General features: G+C 32.8%; 1 protein-coding gene across 2 annotated transcripts in view; it reads right to left on the bottom strand.

Moving 5' to 3' along the window:
* The window catches only part of LOC132919982 (zinc finger protein 1), a 167,491-nt gene that overhangs the window by 104,696 nt on the left and 43,520 nt on the right, over positions 1 to 19,275 (bottom strand). Inside the window, exon 2 of one of the 2 annotated variants that reach the window (XM_060981968.1) lies at positions 6,370 to 6,391. The exons of the other annotated variant lie outside the window; for it this stretch is intronic. Within the exon in view, the coding sequence (XP_060837951.1) occupies positions 6,370 to 6,391 (22 nt within the window). The remainder of the gene's footprint in view (positions 1 to 6,369; positions 6,392 to 19,275) is intronic. 2 annotated transcript variants of the gene reach the window in all.

Raw genomic sequence — 19,275 nt, 5'->3', positions numbered from 1 at the left:
ACCTACGTAATGGAAAAAAGTTTAAAATCCCCATTTCGAATTTCAACAAAATGACTAAAATTATTAAAGCAAAACAAAAGAAATTTTTTAAAAATTTTAATTTGATAAACCTACAATAAAAATTATAATTATGAATTTTTTAATTACTGATGGAATATATATAGCTATTAAAATTAAAAAATGTATATATTTTTAATTATAAAATAATGTGAACATTTTCGGATTCTCTATAAATAGCTCAAAATATTGTAAAAATTATATCTTGTTTAGAAAAAGCAATTATAAAAATTTGATAAAAATGTCAAGTATTCATGAGATCACACATTTTAAGGTTATTTATTAAAACCAACCAAAAAAAAAACCATTTCAATTTTGCCTAGTGTAGCATAAATATTCTCATTTTCCCCAATAATTTAAAATAAATTTTCAACTTTAGAACCATCATAATACCTGTAACTTTTTACCAACTAATTCGCATCTTGCAATCAGGAACTACAATTTAATGATTAGACCATTTTTCTGAACAAAAATATGATAAATTATCATTGATAACAAAAAAAAACATAAATAACATTTTAAAACCAATACATTCATTGAGCCGTACAGAATATATCTATATGTTGTAACTTTTAATTGGGAAATTGTATTCTTAAAATTATATTAAGGATATTATAAACACAACATATTGATACGAGCTATATGCATTTAATACTTTATAAAGTCAAAACGCGTATAAACTGCATACATCAATCGTTTAAATGTATATGCCAGCAGACTATAGTGTCGTAATTGGAACATAAATAAAATTTCTCTTTGGCATCTATTCTATGTATATGGACGACAATGATAAAGGAAAAACATATTGAACTACAAAATGGTTTTGATTCTATAGGCTCGACGTTCGAATTTACATCAATGGCGGTAAAAGTCGACAATAAAAATAAAAATAAAACAAAACAACGAAAATAATATGTGTTAACTATCTCCAAATAAAGGTGAAAGAAAAAGAGCGCATGTTGTTATTATTATTATCAAGCTCCTCTAAACAGTCTAAATCCTCTGCGCTCTGTCATCAATACACTATATATATTATATATATACCAGTAAAAACGGTACATGTCTAGCTGATTTTATGAGACACTGCATGTGTCTCGGTACTGTCTGCACTATTTTTCCAATTCGATTCGCCCGAAGACCCCAACCATAATAATATGCGCGTCTACGCCGCCCGCACTTGTGTGTGTGTATATATTATGTATGTGTGCACGAGGTGTGTATAAGATCCAATAACGTCAAACGGCGAAGATTTAAACCCCTGTGTGTTTGAGTATGCGCGTGTATGTGGATGTAGTTCGCCATCGACATATATAAGCAAAACACCTCGGGCCTGAAAATCGAATGGAATTCGAATAAAAACGTTAAATGTCTCCTGCGAACAAGTGACACACACGCACACGTGGCCGTCGCCACCGCCTCGTGCAAAGGAAAAAACAATAAAAATTCTGATCCCGATTTATTCCATGTCGTACACATACATACGCACCCGTATACATAGGAACATCGTTTTACTTGAAATTGAACTCTTTTTGTTTTTCACGCTCCCAATAGCAGTCTTTCTCCCTCGCCGCCTACGTGCCTTTTCCCAAGGTACCGTTATTGTTGTGTGCGTGTACACGTGATTTTTACGACGACAGCGACAAATTAACGACCCCCGACAAACAAACATAAACCTTATATAACCACCTCCATCTCTGCTTCCTGTAATCAGGTATTTTGTATTCACTTCTGAAAACTTCATATTTCTAAAAGCCCTCTCGTAACTCAATTCTATCCGGCGACACGGGATTTTTATTTTTTATAAGTTTGTGCATTCATTCTTTTTTCATAAAAGGAAAAAAAAATATACATAATCTCGCGGATTATCTTAATGTCGGCGGCCACGTCGACGGTAAACTTTATGACGTATATTAAGACCACCACTGACGGCACTCTCCTCAGTTTTCACCCTCACCTAATAATATGTACGTGTAGACACATAATAAAAAGTCCGACAAAGGCACGTGTTCGACTCTAACACCCTTTAAAACAAAACAAAAACCACCTGAAAATGTTAAAATATAATTGCGTTTATGGCAGGATAAACACTTATCTACTTACATAGATATATATTATAGCTATATAATTATAAGTAGACGAATTAGAGTAAAAATATTAATAGCGAAAAGGAGTAATAAGGTGAATGTAGGCACCTCTTTGTATTTAAAAATCTTTTAACGTATACCTTATAATTTTTCTGCAGTACCTACAAGTCAATAAGATTAAAAATGGATATAATATATATATAAACATATATACTAAGTAGTAATTTTAATCATCACTTTGTGTTTCCAGTTCAAAATACAAAAAATATACACGTTTATAGGAAAAATTAAAACAGCTTAAAACAGTTAAAAGATGTTTCAATAGATGACATTTTATCCATATGTATCTTTTTTTTAAATTAATAATAAACTTGTTGTCAACAGTTAAATTAATACCACCATTGCCAGGCATTACGTTGTTATTGTTTTCACTACAGTGAAAATTAACGTTTAATCGATTAATATAAAGTAGGGAAAAGCCGGGAGTTTTATTTTATTATGCAAGCAAACGAGTTTTCCTGAGCAATATTGTAGTTTTTTAAACATCATTAATTTATTTTACTAGGAAATACGGACACGTTATACATTGAATTTATAATCACAATTAAAACGGTTATGCAAAAAAAAGGAATTTTATTACTTATAAAATGAAAATCGTTGTATTTATTTCTGTTTTACCGCCACCAACATCCGTGGTTTTAATATACGTCCTGAACCATTATTATGACGGTATCCCAATAACAATAATTTTCGGTACGCCTTTCCTAAGTCATTTTTTTTATTATTATTAGGAACAAAAATAATCTACCTTACGCGAACATATGCTGCAACTATATTATGTAATTAAGTATATTATATACTGTATATATATATAGACATTACAGAAATATTTTTCATTTTTATAACGATCCCTATATATAATCCTTTAAATACCTAACATTATTGACTTTGATAATGACCAAAGTTCATTTTTTCGATACAATGCGATATTGTGAGAGCTTAGGGATAATCTGGAAATTGCATTCTAAGTACATAGCGAACATTACTTACTAAGCTACTGCATAAAAATTACATATTGTATAAATAAAAAATATTAAGATAATAAATTACAATTGTTATTTGTTTAATGGAAATATAAACTATATATATATACTTAACTAATTGTTTTACTGCGAACTTTGAAATATATAAGCAAGGTTGTATGCGAATACAACATTTAATTTAATTGGAGTTATTGAAGTTATCAAAAGAAAACCTATACGCAAAACTTTTCGATATGCTTATTAACTTGTATAAACAACAAAACATGAAAACTAAATAATTGTAGGTTTCTAAATTACGCTTTTTTAACTTTCAAACCGGTTCGCACCTCTTCAACAAAATCAATAGAAATTATGTCATTTTTACAAGTGCTACTTTTTATTTTTTTTTTACTGATATACAGTAAATACGAACTGTTGGGGGTCCCATTAAAAATTGAGTATAGTAATAAACTGAAAGTTTGTCGATATAATTTCCTATTGTCTATTACTTTGGTTGGTCTTGGGATGTCTACAGTCTGGACTGCGCGTCCGATAAAACGTGGTGAAATAAAAAAAACCTAATAAATTACGAAAGTTTAAGTATGAAAAAAAATAACAAATAAAAAACAAAAGAGAAATAGTAAATTGGATTTTACACATAATAAAAGAGTAAAAATTAAGTGTTGTCCGTTGATGCACATTGCAAACAATTGTCTCGGTCGAATTCAGTTTACAGAAAAACAAAATGAAAATATTTCCTCAAAAATGTAATTTTATATCGTATATTATACCTATTTCTTAAATACTTTTACACAATAAACACGATCAAATTACGAGAAAAGCACTGCCCGGAAACTGAAAAATATTAAGGTACCTATAACTATAGTTTAAAAAATGTATAGTGACAATTTTGTACTTTTTTTTAATTTGGTACAAACAATGTATTAACGCCAATAAATATGTGCAAACAAAAACAAATATCCAGATGTTTTTATTGTTAATTTATAATTTATTATACAAATAATGTGTATATTTTGTTATTTTTTTTTCTTAAAGCTTTTAACTGTTAAATAATCAAATGATTTTGAATAACTAATTTTTTTCTTATTATTGCTGTCTTGAAATATTATATTAATCTAGTCTATATAAAAATATCAAAATAATTTCGAAATTGCGCTGAAAGATAATATAAATATGCGAAATATTAATGATTAGAAACAACATAACCGTATATAATATGTACGTATGTGTATAGTGTGTACCTATTATAAATGCAGTAGCGGAGACCATAACCATCGGCTACATATTTTTTGCAGAACATGACAATATTGTATAGAAAAAGAAATATTGACCACTCTTTTAAAAAAATCTCCTTAAAGAATGAAATTTTTATATTAGACTTGGACACAGTAATAATGTATAATTATAACTCATAAGTGTAAGTCGGTTGTAATGAATCAATACAAATAAAATAAAGCTGTTAAAAATAGTATTCTTCTCAGTAAGATGTATTTAATATTATATAACTGATCATAAAATAATAATCATATATTTTATAAGTAAAAAAGTCCATCTCCAGTGCAAACATTACAAACTTAATTTTTGTATAGGGTTATTGTATTACCCCTCCCTCTACCCAAACATTTAAAAACACTGACTACGCCATTGCCTACATATAATTTAAAGTATGTATTAGGACTGCAGTATAGTTTAATGCGCATAATAAGTCCGTCCAACCGGTAGACTTTGCTCGACTCGGGCGCAGTCCACCAATTGAAATGTGACGGTGGCGCTTTAGGTAAGCGGCTGGCAATCCTGGCATATTATAATATTATATAACACGTTTTGTATACGCATTGCATAATACACTAGAAAAACGAACGGTGTCTGCGCGCTGCGGATTCGGCCGGCGGCGTCGGACATTCGGCGGGTCGCGCATTATAGCACCTCAACGCCGTATAATATAATATTATATTATATTATATTATTATATATTATGTGCGCCTGACGGACGCGTTAGCGGGCGCCGCGCTGCCGGTGCGAGGGCGTCATGCGGTTCACATAATGAAACGCAATGTGCGGCGATAACACCCAACAGCCAGTGGTCTCCAAGCACGCATAGGTGATCGGAGGGCAGGTGCGACGGGGTAAACGGTGGGCGCGACACGCGGCACGCTGCGCGCCCGTGGCGGCGGTCCCGCCGCGAACAGTGGTCGTTTTATTAAAGTAAATTGACAGAAATTGTGTATGTGCGCGTACTATACAGCTCGGCCGTTATGTCGCTATATATGGTATACATGTATATGATATGCGTGACGGGAAGAGGTGCTGCAGCGGAAGAATCCCGGAGCAGGAGACGCAGTGTGATGACGGTGAGATCAATTATTATTATTATTATTATTATTATTGTGCCCTAACCTGAACGCCACATGTTCACTATAAATATATAGTCCTCTATTTCTATACATACAATTTTATTGTAATACCATATTACCAAGCACGCGGTCATCGGCCCAACTACGATTCTATTGAGAGTTGAGGGGTCAGCCACCGCATAGTAGGATCATCTTTGTGATACCACGATTTTTTTGTTCCATTGCACGAGGCATGCCTGTAACTATTCTAAATTCTAATTACCTGTAGGTATTAGTGTCATTAACGTCACGGTCGATGACAATAACTGCAGACAATTGTGAAAAGCCAATATTTTCTATGAAAACAGTTTGAAAAGTACCCAGACACCCAGGTGAGAAAGAAAAAACATAGTTGTCATGTCGTATGTCGGTATACACTCAGCATTTCGTGGCCGTCGTAACGGAAAAACACCATCATGCGAACCACACTTGGTAAACGGCTCTACGAAATTTATCGCTAAAACAGCGCAACGATAATAAACATTTATTATACAACACAAAAAATAAATAAAAATTAGATACCAGGATGGCTAACCCACAAAGATTCATAACGACGAAAGTGACAATATCGAATATAATATACCTATAGTAAAAATATCGATCCGTATGACAATAACGACACTATGACATAAACCGATCGGTTAGGTTTCGATATTATATTATTATCTTTTGCAGAATAAACGTTATTTCGTGCGAATAAACTCGCTGGTAAGAGATTATTGATATTATGTAGTGAAATGTGCACGTAAAATGTGTATAATATGTATGTGGAAGTATAAAATACATACGTACCTTTATCATACCATCGGTAAAGCTAAAAACATAATAATATGATATTTTACGTTACATTTACATAGATCATAACTTTCAAATTTCTGTAAATAATAAGATATTATGTATAATTACAAATTTGCATCAAAGACCAATATCACCAAAACACGCTGTGCGATAAGATATTATGTTATATGAATTCAGGTGTTTCGCCAGTATTGGCTGTATGGCTGTATTTAATATAATATTACATTCTATTCATATCTAATCTACAAAAATACAATTTTTGTTAATATTATCCTAAAAATAATCATAATAAAAATTATTATCAAAGTTAAAAAAAGTCACTATATGAACATACTAATCTCCTGGTTTTTATGTATATATTTTATTTTATTAGTTCTTGTGTCTTTTGATCAGTAAATTACAAAAGTATAAATATCAATTTAAAATTTATGAAAATGAAGCCATATATTTACGTTATAACTTATATGTTTTAAACAACAGAGTTAAGACATACATGAGGCGAGTCATAATAAAGGTAGGTATATGTTTCATAATTTTACCAATTTCATTATATATTTAATATAATTATAATAAAATAAAAACATAAAAGTATTAATTACTATAATAATGTAATCGTCATATTTTTTTATTGATTATTTATGCATGAACAAATCAAAGTTTTTTATATAATGGTTATATTTTTAATTTATCCTTTAACTGTCAGTATGCATTTACGTATATTAAAATTTCTTTGAATATTTAATAATTTTAATTATTTTTGTTAAATCGTTTATCGACTATTTATTTAAATTTTCTATAGTATAATAATATAAGTAGTTTATGGGTTTTTTTTTTTAGTTATTATTTTAATATTAAAATTGGAATCAGTAATTTGTTTATGAGTTTATGACTTACCTACAATTTTGGTCATAAAAAAGGAACCGTGAGTATTAATAAAAATGTTAAAAAATAAACTGTTTGTACCTAACTAAAACAGCAAATCAATAGCCACTATATAGTATAGGTCAGAAGGACGGGTCTCGACGGATACAATAGGAACATAAGTAGGTATTCTATATATACATTATAGTACGTATAAAATGTAAAACAGTTTTATTGTTATTAATTTATTACGTTTGATGGCAGATTACAAACAATTGAACATTTGGACCACACATATAGTCTGAAACGTTTCTATTAGTAAATACTTAGACCAATAAAACCTATTTGTTAAATATTAGGCACATTTCTCCGTCAGCTAATATTAGTAACAAGTAACAACTATATTATTTTAGTCTATAATGTTATAGGCTCGTATTAAAATATATAATTAAATCAAGAATAATAGCTGTTTAGATTAAATTACTTAAATTATGAATATAACTTTTTTTTTAAGCAAGACGAATTAACAGATATATTATATATTACATTTTAATTAAATATTAGATTTAGTATTTCAATTTGATATTTTATCCAAACAATGTCTAAAACATATTTTCAACAATCATGGATTGTATATACAAAATAAATGGTGCAATGAATTATGAATGTATACAATTTGAGATTTCTAAGAATAAGGCCAATAGTTCAGGATTTATTTTACGGATTACAACAACTGCAATCGTTATTTTTTTGGCACTGGTATGCATTAGTGCTAAAATCAATAAAAATAGTTTTAATAATTGAACATACATATTTTTCACACTATACTCTAAAATTTACGACCCAAGGATAATGTTGATTTTTAACGAAACCACACATTCCAAAAGCTGACTAGGCTCAATATAGAAATGACCCCACGTGTGGGATATCGTCCCTCGTTTTACCTGCTACACATATCCGGTGTATTAAAATGATTACGGTCTTCGTTGGAACGGATTAGGGGGTATAACATAATATTCATCACGGCTGTCGGGTAATATTTCGACAAGTCCCACAAATCCCTTTCAGGTAGACATACACCGGCCCTCTATACATAGTGTCCAGTCACCCAAAACCCAGCTAATGACTCGTGACAGTATACAACGATAATCACTACAAACATTATTTAATAACACTCGGGATTAATAATACTGCATCTACATAAATTGTTTAAAAAACACGTACAAGCTATATAATATATATAGATAAACAAACTATATGTGAACAACCATAATATATAAATGTATTACAGAGTAGTATAAAACGTTAGTTGGAGATATATACAAAATAAAGAAGTAAAAAGTCATTAAAAAAAAAAAAAAAAAACAGTAACGTTGTCAACCCTCGTTTTTGGTTCAGTTGACTAAAGTTTGATTTTTTTTCTTGTTATTTAGCAAGTGAAACAAGTTGTATAAAACAGCATTATTTTTAAATTTTTGTTTTTTTTTGTCCCCCTTCTAAGTAGCCAACCGTAAAAAAACATTACTTTAACGTGCTTGAAGTACTTAACTCGTAATAAAATCATACTTATTTTTCATGAAATATATAGGTACACTTTCTAGGATTTTACAACATTCTGCATAAATACATTTTAACCTGTCGATTAAACGATTATTCTAACATGAATTTTTATTTTTTATTAATAAAAATAATATACAGTATAGATATAATGCTGATATTATCTTTAACTGTAGGTATTTATTATGCCGGGTTGCATAAGAAATTTATAAATGTATTAATTTAATAGTTCACTAAAATTTAATGAACCAATCACGAGTCACTAAACATTGGTTAAAAGGACCATTAGTATTTAGCTCACTAAATTGATTCATACAATTTTTAGTTATTGTTCGTGTTTTTTATGTGATATAACAAATTAGACAAATTTAGTGTTTTTGTCATTATTAAAAAATTAGTTATTATCCCCGAAAATCACATAATTGATATATTTTTATCAATAGTGTATAGTGTGATTAATAATCACATAATATTAACATAATGTTAAACGATCTTTTGTCGAGTCTTCGTCTTGACTTCAAGGGTTTATACCGACAATTCTATACATTCAACGCTATCTAGTGTCAATGACAATAGCGAAAATATCCCGTTGGCGGGACAGACCAGAGGGCGATTCTAGTTACGCATACTTAATCAACTAGATGGCGTTATAAATACTGCCACCAATACTGTGGGCATTTAAAAAAATTCGACAACGAGTTTGGATAACGTGACATGACCCTCTATCCCTTATTCCCTACGCTACACAACACCGTACTTACGGTGCATTTAAAACTGTAAACGTCCTTGGTATTGTGGGGTGTGTAAAAATCCGTTTTTGTTTACAAACGTATTTTGGAAACGATGGAAGAACACTGCTGCTGCTGCAGCCGCACCGTTAAAAAGGATCCATTTGCATTATATATGTAGTCCGGCAATCAGTGTGTAAAAACTACCCCTTTGTGATCGACTGCGCACACACATCCGTTATTAGTTTCATGATTCGGATAGGTTACAAAACAAAGAACGGGTCGAGCAAACATGTGCCTATAACGCCCGGAGCTAAATTATACAGCCCCCAGTTATGGATTTTAAAGGGCTGCACGCGTTCTCAAGCTACATTATTGTATGTAGGTAGATCTGCAAGGTACACACATACACACACACACACGTGGGGAAAATTAGCTTGATGACCACGTCACCTATGTTGACATTGGGTGATATCGTCTCTAAATAGGGTCCACAAATTGACAACTCTCCCTCTTGCCGAGTCACAACGATATTTTGGGTCTAAATCAATTTCCAAACGTTACAATGTTCATTTATACATTGTAACATTGTATAATATAATTATATAAAACGAACCACGACTGTACAATAACTAATATATTATATAAATATCATATTATCAATTGTATGTAGGTTTATGTATATTATGTTGTCTTAGTAGATACATAGTATAATATGCAAAAATGTATGACCAAATTATAAAACTTTTAAAATTATAATATTTTAAATGATTATTTAAACTATTGACTCAGAGGATAATTTAAAAAATCATAGTTGTAGATATAATAATTATTACTCGTAAATAGCTAATCATATACAATATACATTATAATTTTAACATTGTGATTTAGTAAAGAAATTCCTAAAAAATAATATCCTGTTTAGTGATAATCATTATTCAGAATATTATACAACAGCTATAAGATCACAAAGAAAAATTGTAGGTGACTATTATACTAAAATAACTGTGTAACGGAAGCAACATGTTAAAAAGTGATATAATTAATACCTATGTACCCAGACAAACATACCGACATCGTTATTTCAATTAGCTCAATATAAACCTGCAGCTAAATTAAAGCGAAAGTGAAATATATACTTAATTGTCACTACGAGTTGAAACGTATACGGTATAATATAGTTTATAAATGATTTAGACGACTTATTCCTTTCATAAAATGTATATAAATCAAAAACTACACGTTTCATTCTGACATGTAGGTGCATAATATCATATCATGCATTATACTATAATATTTATATTGTATCAACTATCGAGTAAGTATCAACTGACAAAATAAATCTAATTTATTTCGTCATCAACCAATTACACATTTATATTGTATAGGTTAATTAATATCCACATATATAGATATATATATTATCGGATCAAATGAATATCTTAAAAATTTAAATAAGTTCAAATTATATTATTTGTATTAGTACATTACCTATTTAATTATAATAATTGCCATTTAAAATCCTTTTTTATTCCAAGGATCTATATTGTATTATAATATTATATACTATATAAGTGTTTGTAATATGAATGTACCAGGTACCTAGTATATGCATATTAATATATTATACATTTATACTACTATACAGATGTACTTAGAATTAAATTTAAACACGCGCCATTCGTATAGCACTCCGAGTCTTTTCGTGAAATAAAGGTCAATACGAATAATTTAAAATTATAAAACTAACGTTGTTATTTTTATTCGAACTCCCCTCGGAACTGTTTACCATCTACCCTTTATAACTGTATCTATATTCATTCTCCAATAAAATTATCTACCCGAGCCGAAACATAATCTACTTTATATTCCCTTACGCAAACGCAAACTCTTCTTGCACAAAATTAACATAAGAGCTCATTAGATATCTGAAATCGCCCCTCCTCGTGCATAAGTCGTGCCATAGTGATTAAAAACTATGTATAGGTACCTACTCGTATACTCATAATATACTGAACCACCCACGAACATCCGTAGACCATAGACGATACATCGTAACACAATAATAAAGATGATAACAACATAGGTTTTAGGCTATATTATCTATCCCAAAAATTAAATCAGCAGCGTTATATCGATATAAATAGAATCTATACAGTAATTGTCATGGTTCATGAGTCATGACGAACACAGGATCTTATCACTATCTTATTATTACCTAAAAGTATATAGATGTACGGTATACGTATACCATACCCGTATCAATCTATTCGATAAACTTATAATTAAGGCATTATGTATATACATACATAATATATACACTACTCAAATTATCTACCTTTCTCTAAACATTGATCTAGAGTAGCACTTGAATAAACGTAATTATTATTGTATTATAATTAATTAGAGCTGACTAAAATATCGAATTACTATATTTTTGTTAGATTATAACATCCTATATTGTTAAACTATGTTCAATACCTTTTTTCGTTTTTCAAGTTATTACAGACATTTGATTATTTGAAACAAATATTATTACGACAAATTTTAAGCTATAATTTCAATTTACATTGAAGTTTATAAAAATTGCCACTAAACACAATTACCATATAAGTACACAGTATACACTGTAAATTCAAATAAAAATTTAACAACTCAATCATATATTATTATGGAATACGATTATCTTCTCTTTTCACAATAAAATTAATCTAATAATACAAGTTTAATTCAGGTAGGTACCTAATTTTGATATTGCAAATTTAGACTAACTAAAATATTATATCAAATATACAGATAACCGATCGACTGCATAATGCATAAAGCATATACTTTAAAATATAATATTATAATATATTTAATAGTTATTTTATATGAATATATCATTCGTTAATCGTTTATCGCAGAACATAGGTTGGTTTATAAGATTTTATATATAATATATATGGTGTCTGCATCACTGAGACCGTGGTGTCGTGGTGACCGTGGTGACATCGTGTTTTTATTTTTCACCCCTTTGTAACCACACTTTAACCCGCACCCGCATTGTAATTGAACCTGCGCTGTTGACTACCAATGTGTATTATTATAATGCTGCTGCAGATCAAATGCATGAGTATACCGCTGTGACGCTGCAGTATACACCAAAATATAAATTATCGAATCAATATAAATAATACAATAATTTAACCTTGGATTTACAAACTATATATTTTTTGTATAATGACACATTGGTATATTGTTATAATAGTATAGGTACACATTAATGCCATCGTATATTTTAGTAAATAACGGTTACAGAGTTGCATAGGTAGTGCGTATAATACAACTGACTAATTATTCATACAAATAACTAATAAGATGCGAATAATATAAACAAGTAGGTAATGAATATGTATATAAAAAATCATGTAGATGACTGATGCAAAGTGCGTCTTACCTTAACCCCGACACCATATAATCTCCTCAGAACACAATCGAAGCGTTAGGTTAGGCGGTGGGTGCGGCCGGTATAACTTAAACATTACCAAAATTCCAATGCACTGCTGCAGCACTCCATTCTTTTTATAATAATATTCACCACTATAGCGGACGGTAACGTTAAAATAGTTCGATCAACAACGGTCGCTGCGAGAGACCGTCACGAAGAAAACGGTGAAAAATAGCATTTTTTCAAAACTGACCGACACAAAATATCGCGGTTACCGTGCGAAAACAAATATATATTATCGAAAACAGACGGCGGACCGCCAGGAGTTTATATATACGCAGAATGTCTTTGTTGTATTTCGACGACTGGCGCGCGCGTCCGCGCGCGTAAACTGCAAAGTTGCCGCTGAAACTTACTGGTATCAGAATATTTATTATATCGGGGACGTTATAGGTATACTGCATTGCGAATGTATGTTATATATATTATTTTATCGTGTTTCCTTTATTATAGACATTTTTGCAAAGCTCCCGGAGGAATGACATAATATAACATGGTATAATATGTATTATTTATTTGAATACCACGGTCACCGAAAATAACTCCGGGCCCTGCGACCGTTCGCGGTTGTATAATGGCGTCTAAATTTAAAAGCGATTGGACCTTTCATCCGGACCGTTATAATAAGGCTGTACGCTGTTTGTTACACACGCGCGCAATAACGGTTATCGCCACGTGTTGACGCGCCGAATCGCCCAATAAAAACCAGTGACTGACGGCGACGAAGGTTTTAAATTAAAATTTTCCGCTCGTCACGCAGTCCAGAAAAATTCTAAACGTTCTATATTATATTACACTTCTGCGAGGCAGTTCGAACCTTCACAAAAACACGCGTGTACATATTACACACGCCACACCGTGTATAATATAATCCGCCTCCGCAGAAGAACAGGTCGATTCGCGCGCGTCTCGCATGCAAATAATAATAAAACTATAAAAATAATAAATCCCTTAGCCTCCCCGCTATACGGTATAATAATAATAATATATAATGTACTCGACGACGACAGAGTGGTCGGAGGCGGCGGTTGTTGGCAATAGGTGAAATGAGTAAACGAAACTACACCGCGTACTATACACTATAATGTGATATTATATATGTTATTATTATTATTATTATTATTTATTATATATACCGCTAATAACGTCCGCGGCGGAGTCACGTATAACCACCACACGCGGCACTCACTTCGCACGTCACTCTTTTCCGCTCGTCGAACCGCGCGCGGGTTTTTTTTTTTTTTTTTTAAAACAGTTTTTTGTCCCCCTCTCCCCACCCCCCCCCGTCTACCCGTCCGTTCGTTTCTTCTGAACACCGTCGTCGCTGCAGTAGAGCAGTCTCGTCGACGTGTGTGGCGGACGACCGGGTGAACCCGCCAAGGCCAATACAAATATTACTAATTGACCGACCGTGGCGACGAGATGATTATTATCATTGCGGCGGTTACGATTTAATACCGCGCGCGGAAAAACTCGGAATGAAAACATACGAGAGCCGCGGCAGAGGTGTCGGACGACTTCGAGGTGTTGTTCCGGGATGACGGTGCGCGCGCGCGTGGGACGACGATACATTACATTATAATATTATAGTACCACAGTATATTATACGACGCAGCCGAGTAGAAGTCGCGTAATGTATAGTGTTATATACGTAGCTGGTACCTATGTCGTACAGCGCATGATAATAATATAAGGTTATTATTACGATCGTTATATTATTATTATATAGTACACAACTGCGACGACGGCGGCGGCGGCGGCGATGATGATGATGACGATGACGATGATGACGATGATGCGGGAGTTCCAATTAGTTCGATTAAAAAATAACAATAATAACACCATCACGCACGCCCAACGTACTCGTGTATATATATCATAATTATTATACGTTCCACGAAAACGTTATTGACAGTAATAAATCGTATTGGACTGCGCGCGGTAAACGATAACTCGACAATATAGTCCGTGTATACGGTTTCCAACACGCGTTATTTAATCTACTATCGAATTTGTCGGAAATCTGCGTTCGTCATATTATGTCATAATAAATTTATATTATAAAACGAGTGTGTGTGTGTGTGTGTGTTTGTACAGGGTACCGTGTATTACGTGTAGTAGGTATAAGTATTTCGTTTGTATACATATATGTGTATATATGTGTGTGTGTGTGTGTGTGTGTGTGTATACACAATATAATGTGTACGAGAGGCGAACGAAAAAAGGGACAGTAGGCAACGATATTAGGTTATTCGTTGAACGTAAATAAAACCATAAAACATCTGTAAAAACACCAGATACTGACACGAAACGGCCGAGATGTGCCGTACAATAATAATAAAATAGATGTAAAAAAAATTAGATGCCTACACATAAAAAAACAACGAGAATACGGGCGGGCGTGCGTTGAGCGTAACGAACACGGGATTTTAACACGCAATTTTTAAATGCAAATTTAATAAATGATAAAACCTTGAAACGTAACTCTCTGTAGTATTTAATAAGTAATTACCGTCAAAAATTGTCTATAGTAATTATAACAAAACAACAAAACAACAAAACATAATAATTTTAAACATATTATAGAATGTGAATAGAAACCACTTAGTTTCAATTTTAATTGGATACAACTGTTGGTAATTTTAATATCATATTTCTTGAAATTTTAAGGTGGTTTAAAAAAGCATACCCGACGAAGAGTATCATATTCACAGGTGCCTATAAATATTTATAAATTGGTTCCAAATAAAACAAATCAACTAAAGCGTTCAAATGATTTTAACATCGAGGAAATCGTCTCGTACAACTATATTAATAATAACGTTTATTCATTTTTGACGATGAAATGTATAAGTAGGTAGTATGGGTAAACAGTATATGTATAGGTATAAAATCTGCAGTAATAATATACTCGTATTTTAAAAATAATATATATTTACTTATTACCCATTTTTGAATCCAGGGAATAATTTAATATTATTTTGTAAATTCATGAAATGAAAAAGGTAAAAACAATAACGTTGTTGTTCGTTTACTTCGTTATTCATGCTGTGTAGAGTATGAAAATAATACTTATATATGCTGCGCGTATAGCAGTACCTACCTATAAGAAATGCACAATCCAAAATTTCAAATCCTAAATGTATAACTGTAGGTTTTTTCTACCTTAAAACAATACAGAAACATTGCATCAAGCAACAATAGAATTATAATTAAGAGTTTTTGATGACAATAAAAAAATTCTCACGGGAATACGAGAAACGACCAAGAACATAAAATATATTATAATATGGTGTAATATGACATATTTCCTTATAAATCTTCATTCCTATACGATTTTGTATGCACGCATCATGGAATGATAGTATAATATATACATTATAGGTACAACTGTACAAGGTACATTATATAATCGTTGCTAAAGAGTCGACGAACAGACATTTTTTGTCTTAACATACAGAAATACGACTTGCCAATTTGATACAAATATATAATACATATACGCATATTGAGGTAGTGAGGTACTCAGTATATTTACTGTTCCATCAAGGCACACGTATTATTATCATTAATGTGCAAATTGTCGTATCGCGTGACGCGTATATATATATATATGTATACCTACGTCCTACGACACGACTACTACACTATCGCTATATAATACCATTAGTACCTCCAACGGTTCCAATCATAGATACGACCACGAAGATAAGATGGCAGGACAAGTATAGAGATGACCGCGTAAAACGTTTTAGATGATACGTCGCCGCACCGCTCAACCAGTCCGCACAGAACGACGCCGACGTGCGTACATTTACGTCGCTATCGTTTACGCAGTTGACAGCCACTGTAGTAGACTAGTAGATGCATATAAAGATAAAGAGAGATAGAAAATTTGAAAGAGAGAGGTAATAGTAGCAGAGAGAAAGAAAATGAGCGTGTGAGGGAAAGACGACAAGTAAGATATACACACATATTTTATATATATGTATATAATAAATACGAGAGAAGAGCGTAGTGCCGAATATATGTATAATTTAATTGGGAAGTCGGCTACACGTCAAGTCGGTTTTATAATTATCGAGGTCGTTTATTATAAAAACTCGGACGAAAAAAAAAACTGAACACGTTAAGAAATCGTGGTAATGGCCGGACTGACGGCGGCGGCGACGAAGAGATTCAAGTGGTGCGTGTCACTCAACAGTGACCGCGGATGGGTGGGTGGAAGAGGAGTGAGGAGGGGTCACGTCGTCCTATATTGCCAGGTTTCCGCCAATTATCCCTCAGGGGGCCCAATGGTCGTCAAAATGCGACCGATCGCAGGTAAACGCGGTAAAGGCGGAGGCCGAGCGGCGTTTTGGGCTCCCTGCAGCGACAGACCGACCGCCGTTAATTACCACGCCGCCGCCGGTAAGCCACTGATGTAGCTATATATGCACTATATTATTATTATTATTATTATCATTATATATACGGAGATGCGCACCTACGTGTATTTTTTCCCCGACGGTTTTTGTGGGGCCCACCGCCACGGTTGTATATATACATATATATATATATAACACGTATAATATACGTACGTGTGGCCTGCACGTTCGAGCTGACGTTCCTCTCTTCACCGAAATCTATTTAAAAACGACGACGCGCCGCGCACACGGTTTTTAGGTAAACAGGAGATGACGATGATGCTGCAGGCGCGCACTGCGCGTGATGGTGTATAGTAAATGTTATAGATGAGGACCGGACCTGAGTTTTATATATATGTGTGCGCGCGCGTGGAATCCAATATACTATTTTTATATGAAGTTTATTGTTTTTCCCCTCCGCTGCACGGTTTAACCACGACGCGGACGGCGAGAGTATTTATGTGAGAGACAGAAACACAGTGCGTGAGTGAGCGAGCGAGCGGAAGGACGGAGACTCGAGTAGGTAGAGTAAAAAATACATATACGCGTAATGTACAATACATATTATATACGTTTGTATAGGCGGTGATAATATACTGCAGTATAATATATTATACCTATACGACTATATATAATTATGTATAATTAGCTAGGCATTTATTGATAATGAGCGAACCGCAGTCCGGCCCTGCGTGTTTGACATTGAACCCGAATGATGATAATATTATTATTATTATTAATACAGTATATATAGGAGGTACCTATAGGCCATGTTATATTATAATAGGCTATAACAAACAGCAACGAGACGAGCGTCGAAATAATAATATTACGACCGACATCGAAATACAACGACGACGAACGTCGAAAAGCAAACGCCCGTCCTAATAGGATAATATAGATCTCGTGTATATACTATTATGCGAGCAATAATGCGCGGAAGAACGCCAACGATGATGGGTCGGTACAGGTGTCGGCCATTATCATTCGTTTTGTAACCAATCGTCGGGACACCCACCTCTATCTCACCTGGCAGGACGCCCACCGTGTCCGCCGCCGCCGCTGCCGCGCTGTCGAGTCTTAACCTCGTTTCCGTTAAAATGCACTTACGACGATGATGGCAGACGCTCATACAAAAGAAAAGGAACTAACTGCGCTTGTTCCCGAAACGGCATCATATAATAAAGCGGCGCCGTTTATCAGTGCGGTCGTCGACGCGGTAGCTGTACAGGCGGCGGCGTCGTCGTTCGACTACCGGACGGACGTGCGAGGGGGACGCGCACACGGTTAAGTAGTCGTGGCGATACGGGCGGTAACGGAGGTGACATAATAATAATAATATATAATACAATAATAATAATAATCGTAAAAAATAAATATGTATTTTGTTGGCACTTACCTCCCCCCCCCGTCATTCGTTTTAACGAACCAACACTATACTGTGTAGGTATACGTTCACCTATTTAGAGTCTATATACATTAAAATGCCTGCTGCGTATACTATATGAAAACTATTCGAATTAAAAGGATTACTGACTCCTCGTCTATTATCTAAAAAGATTTTTATAAAAAATACTGTTAACATTTTAATTATACTCTTATTTTAATAATCGACACTGCGACTAATCAATGTCCAATTATAATACATATACAGATATTGAAATAACTCATAATATTATATGTATAAGTATATAAAAGTTGCTTGTTTATAACTCTTATAGTGAAAAAATACATTTTAAAATACTGTTATAGTGATAATAATAAAGAACATTACCTATACAAATACAATATTCAAATATTGTATAGTTCTATTAGAAAAACAAAAATTGAAATAATTTTTATCTTACACAAAAATTAT

Source organism: Rhopalosiphum padi, chromosome 1 (assembly GCF_020882245.1).
Source record: "Rhopalosiphum padi isolate XX-2018 chromosome 1, ASM2088224v1, whole genome shotgun sequence".
NCBI classification, from domain to species: domain Eukaryota; kingdom Metazoa; phylum Arthropoda; class Insecta; order Hemiptera; family Aphididae; genus Rhopalosiphum; species Rhopalosiphum padi.
Note: the sequence above shows the minus strand (reverse complement) of the source record. Positions and strands in the feature narration are given on the sequence as shown.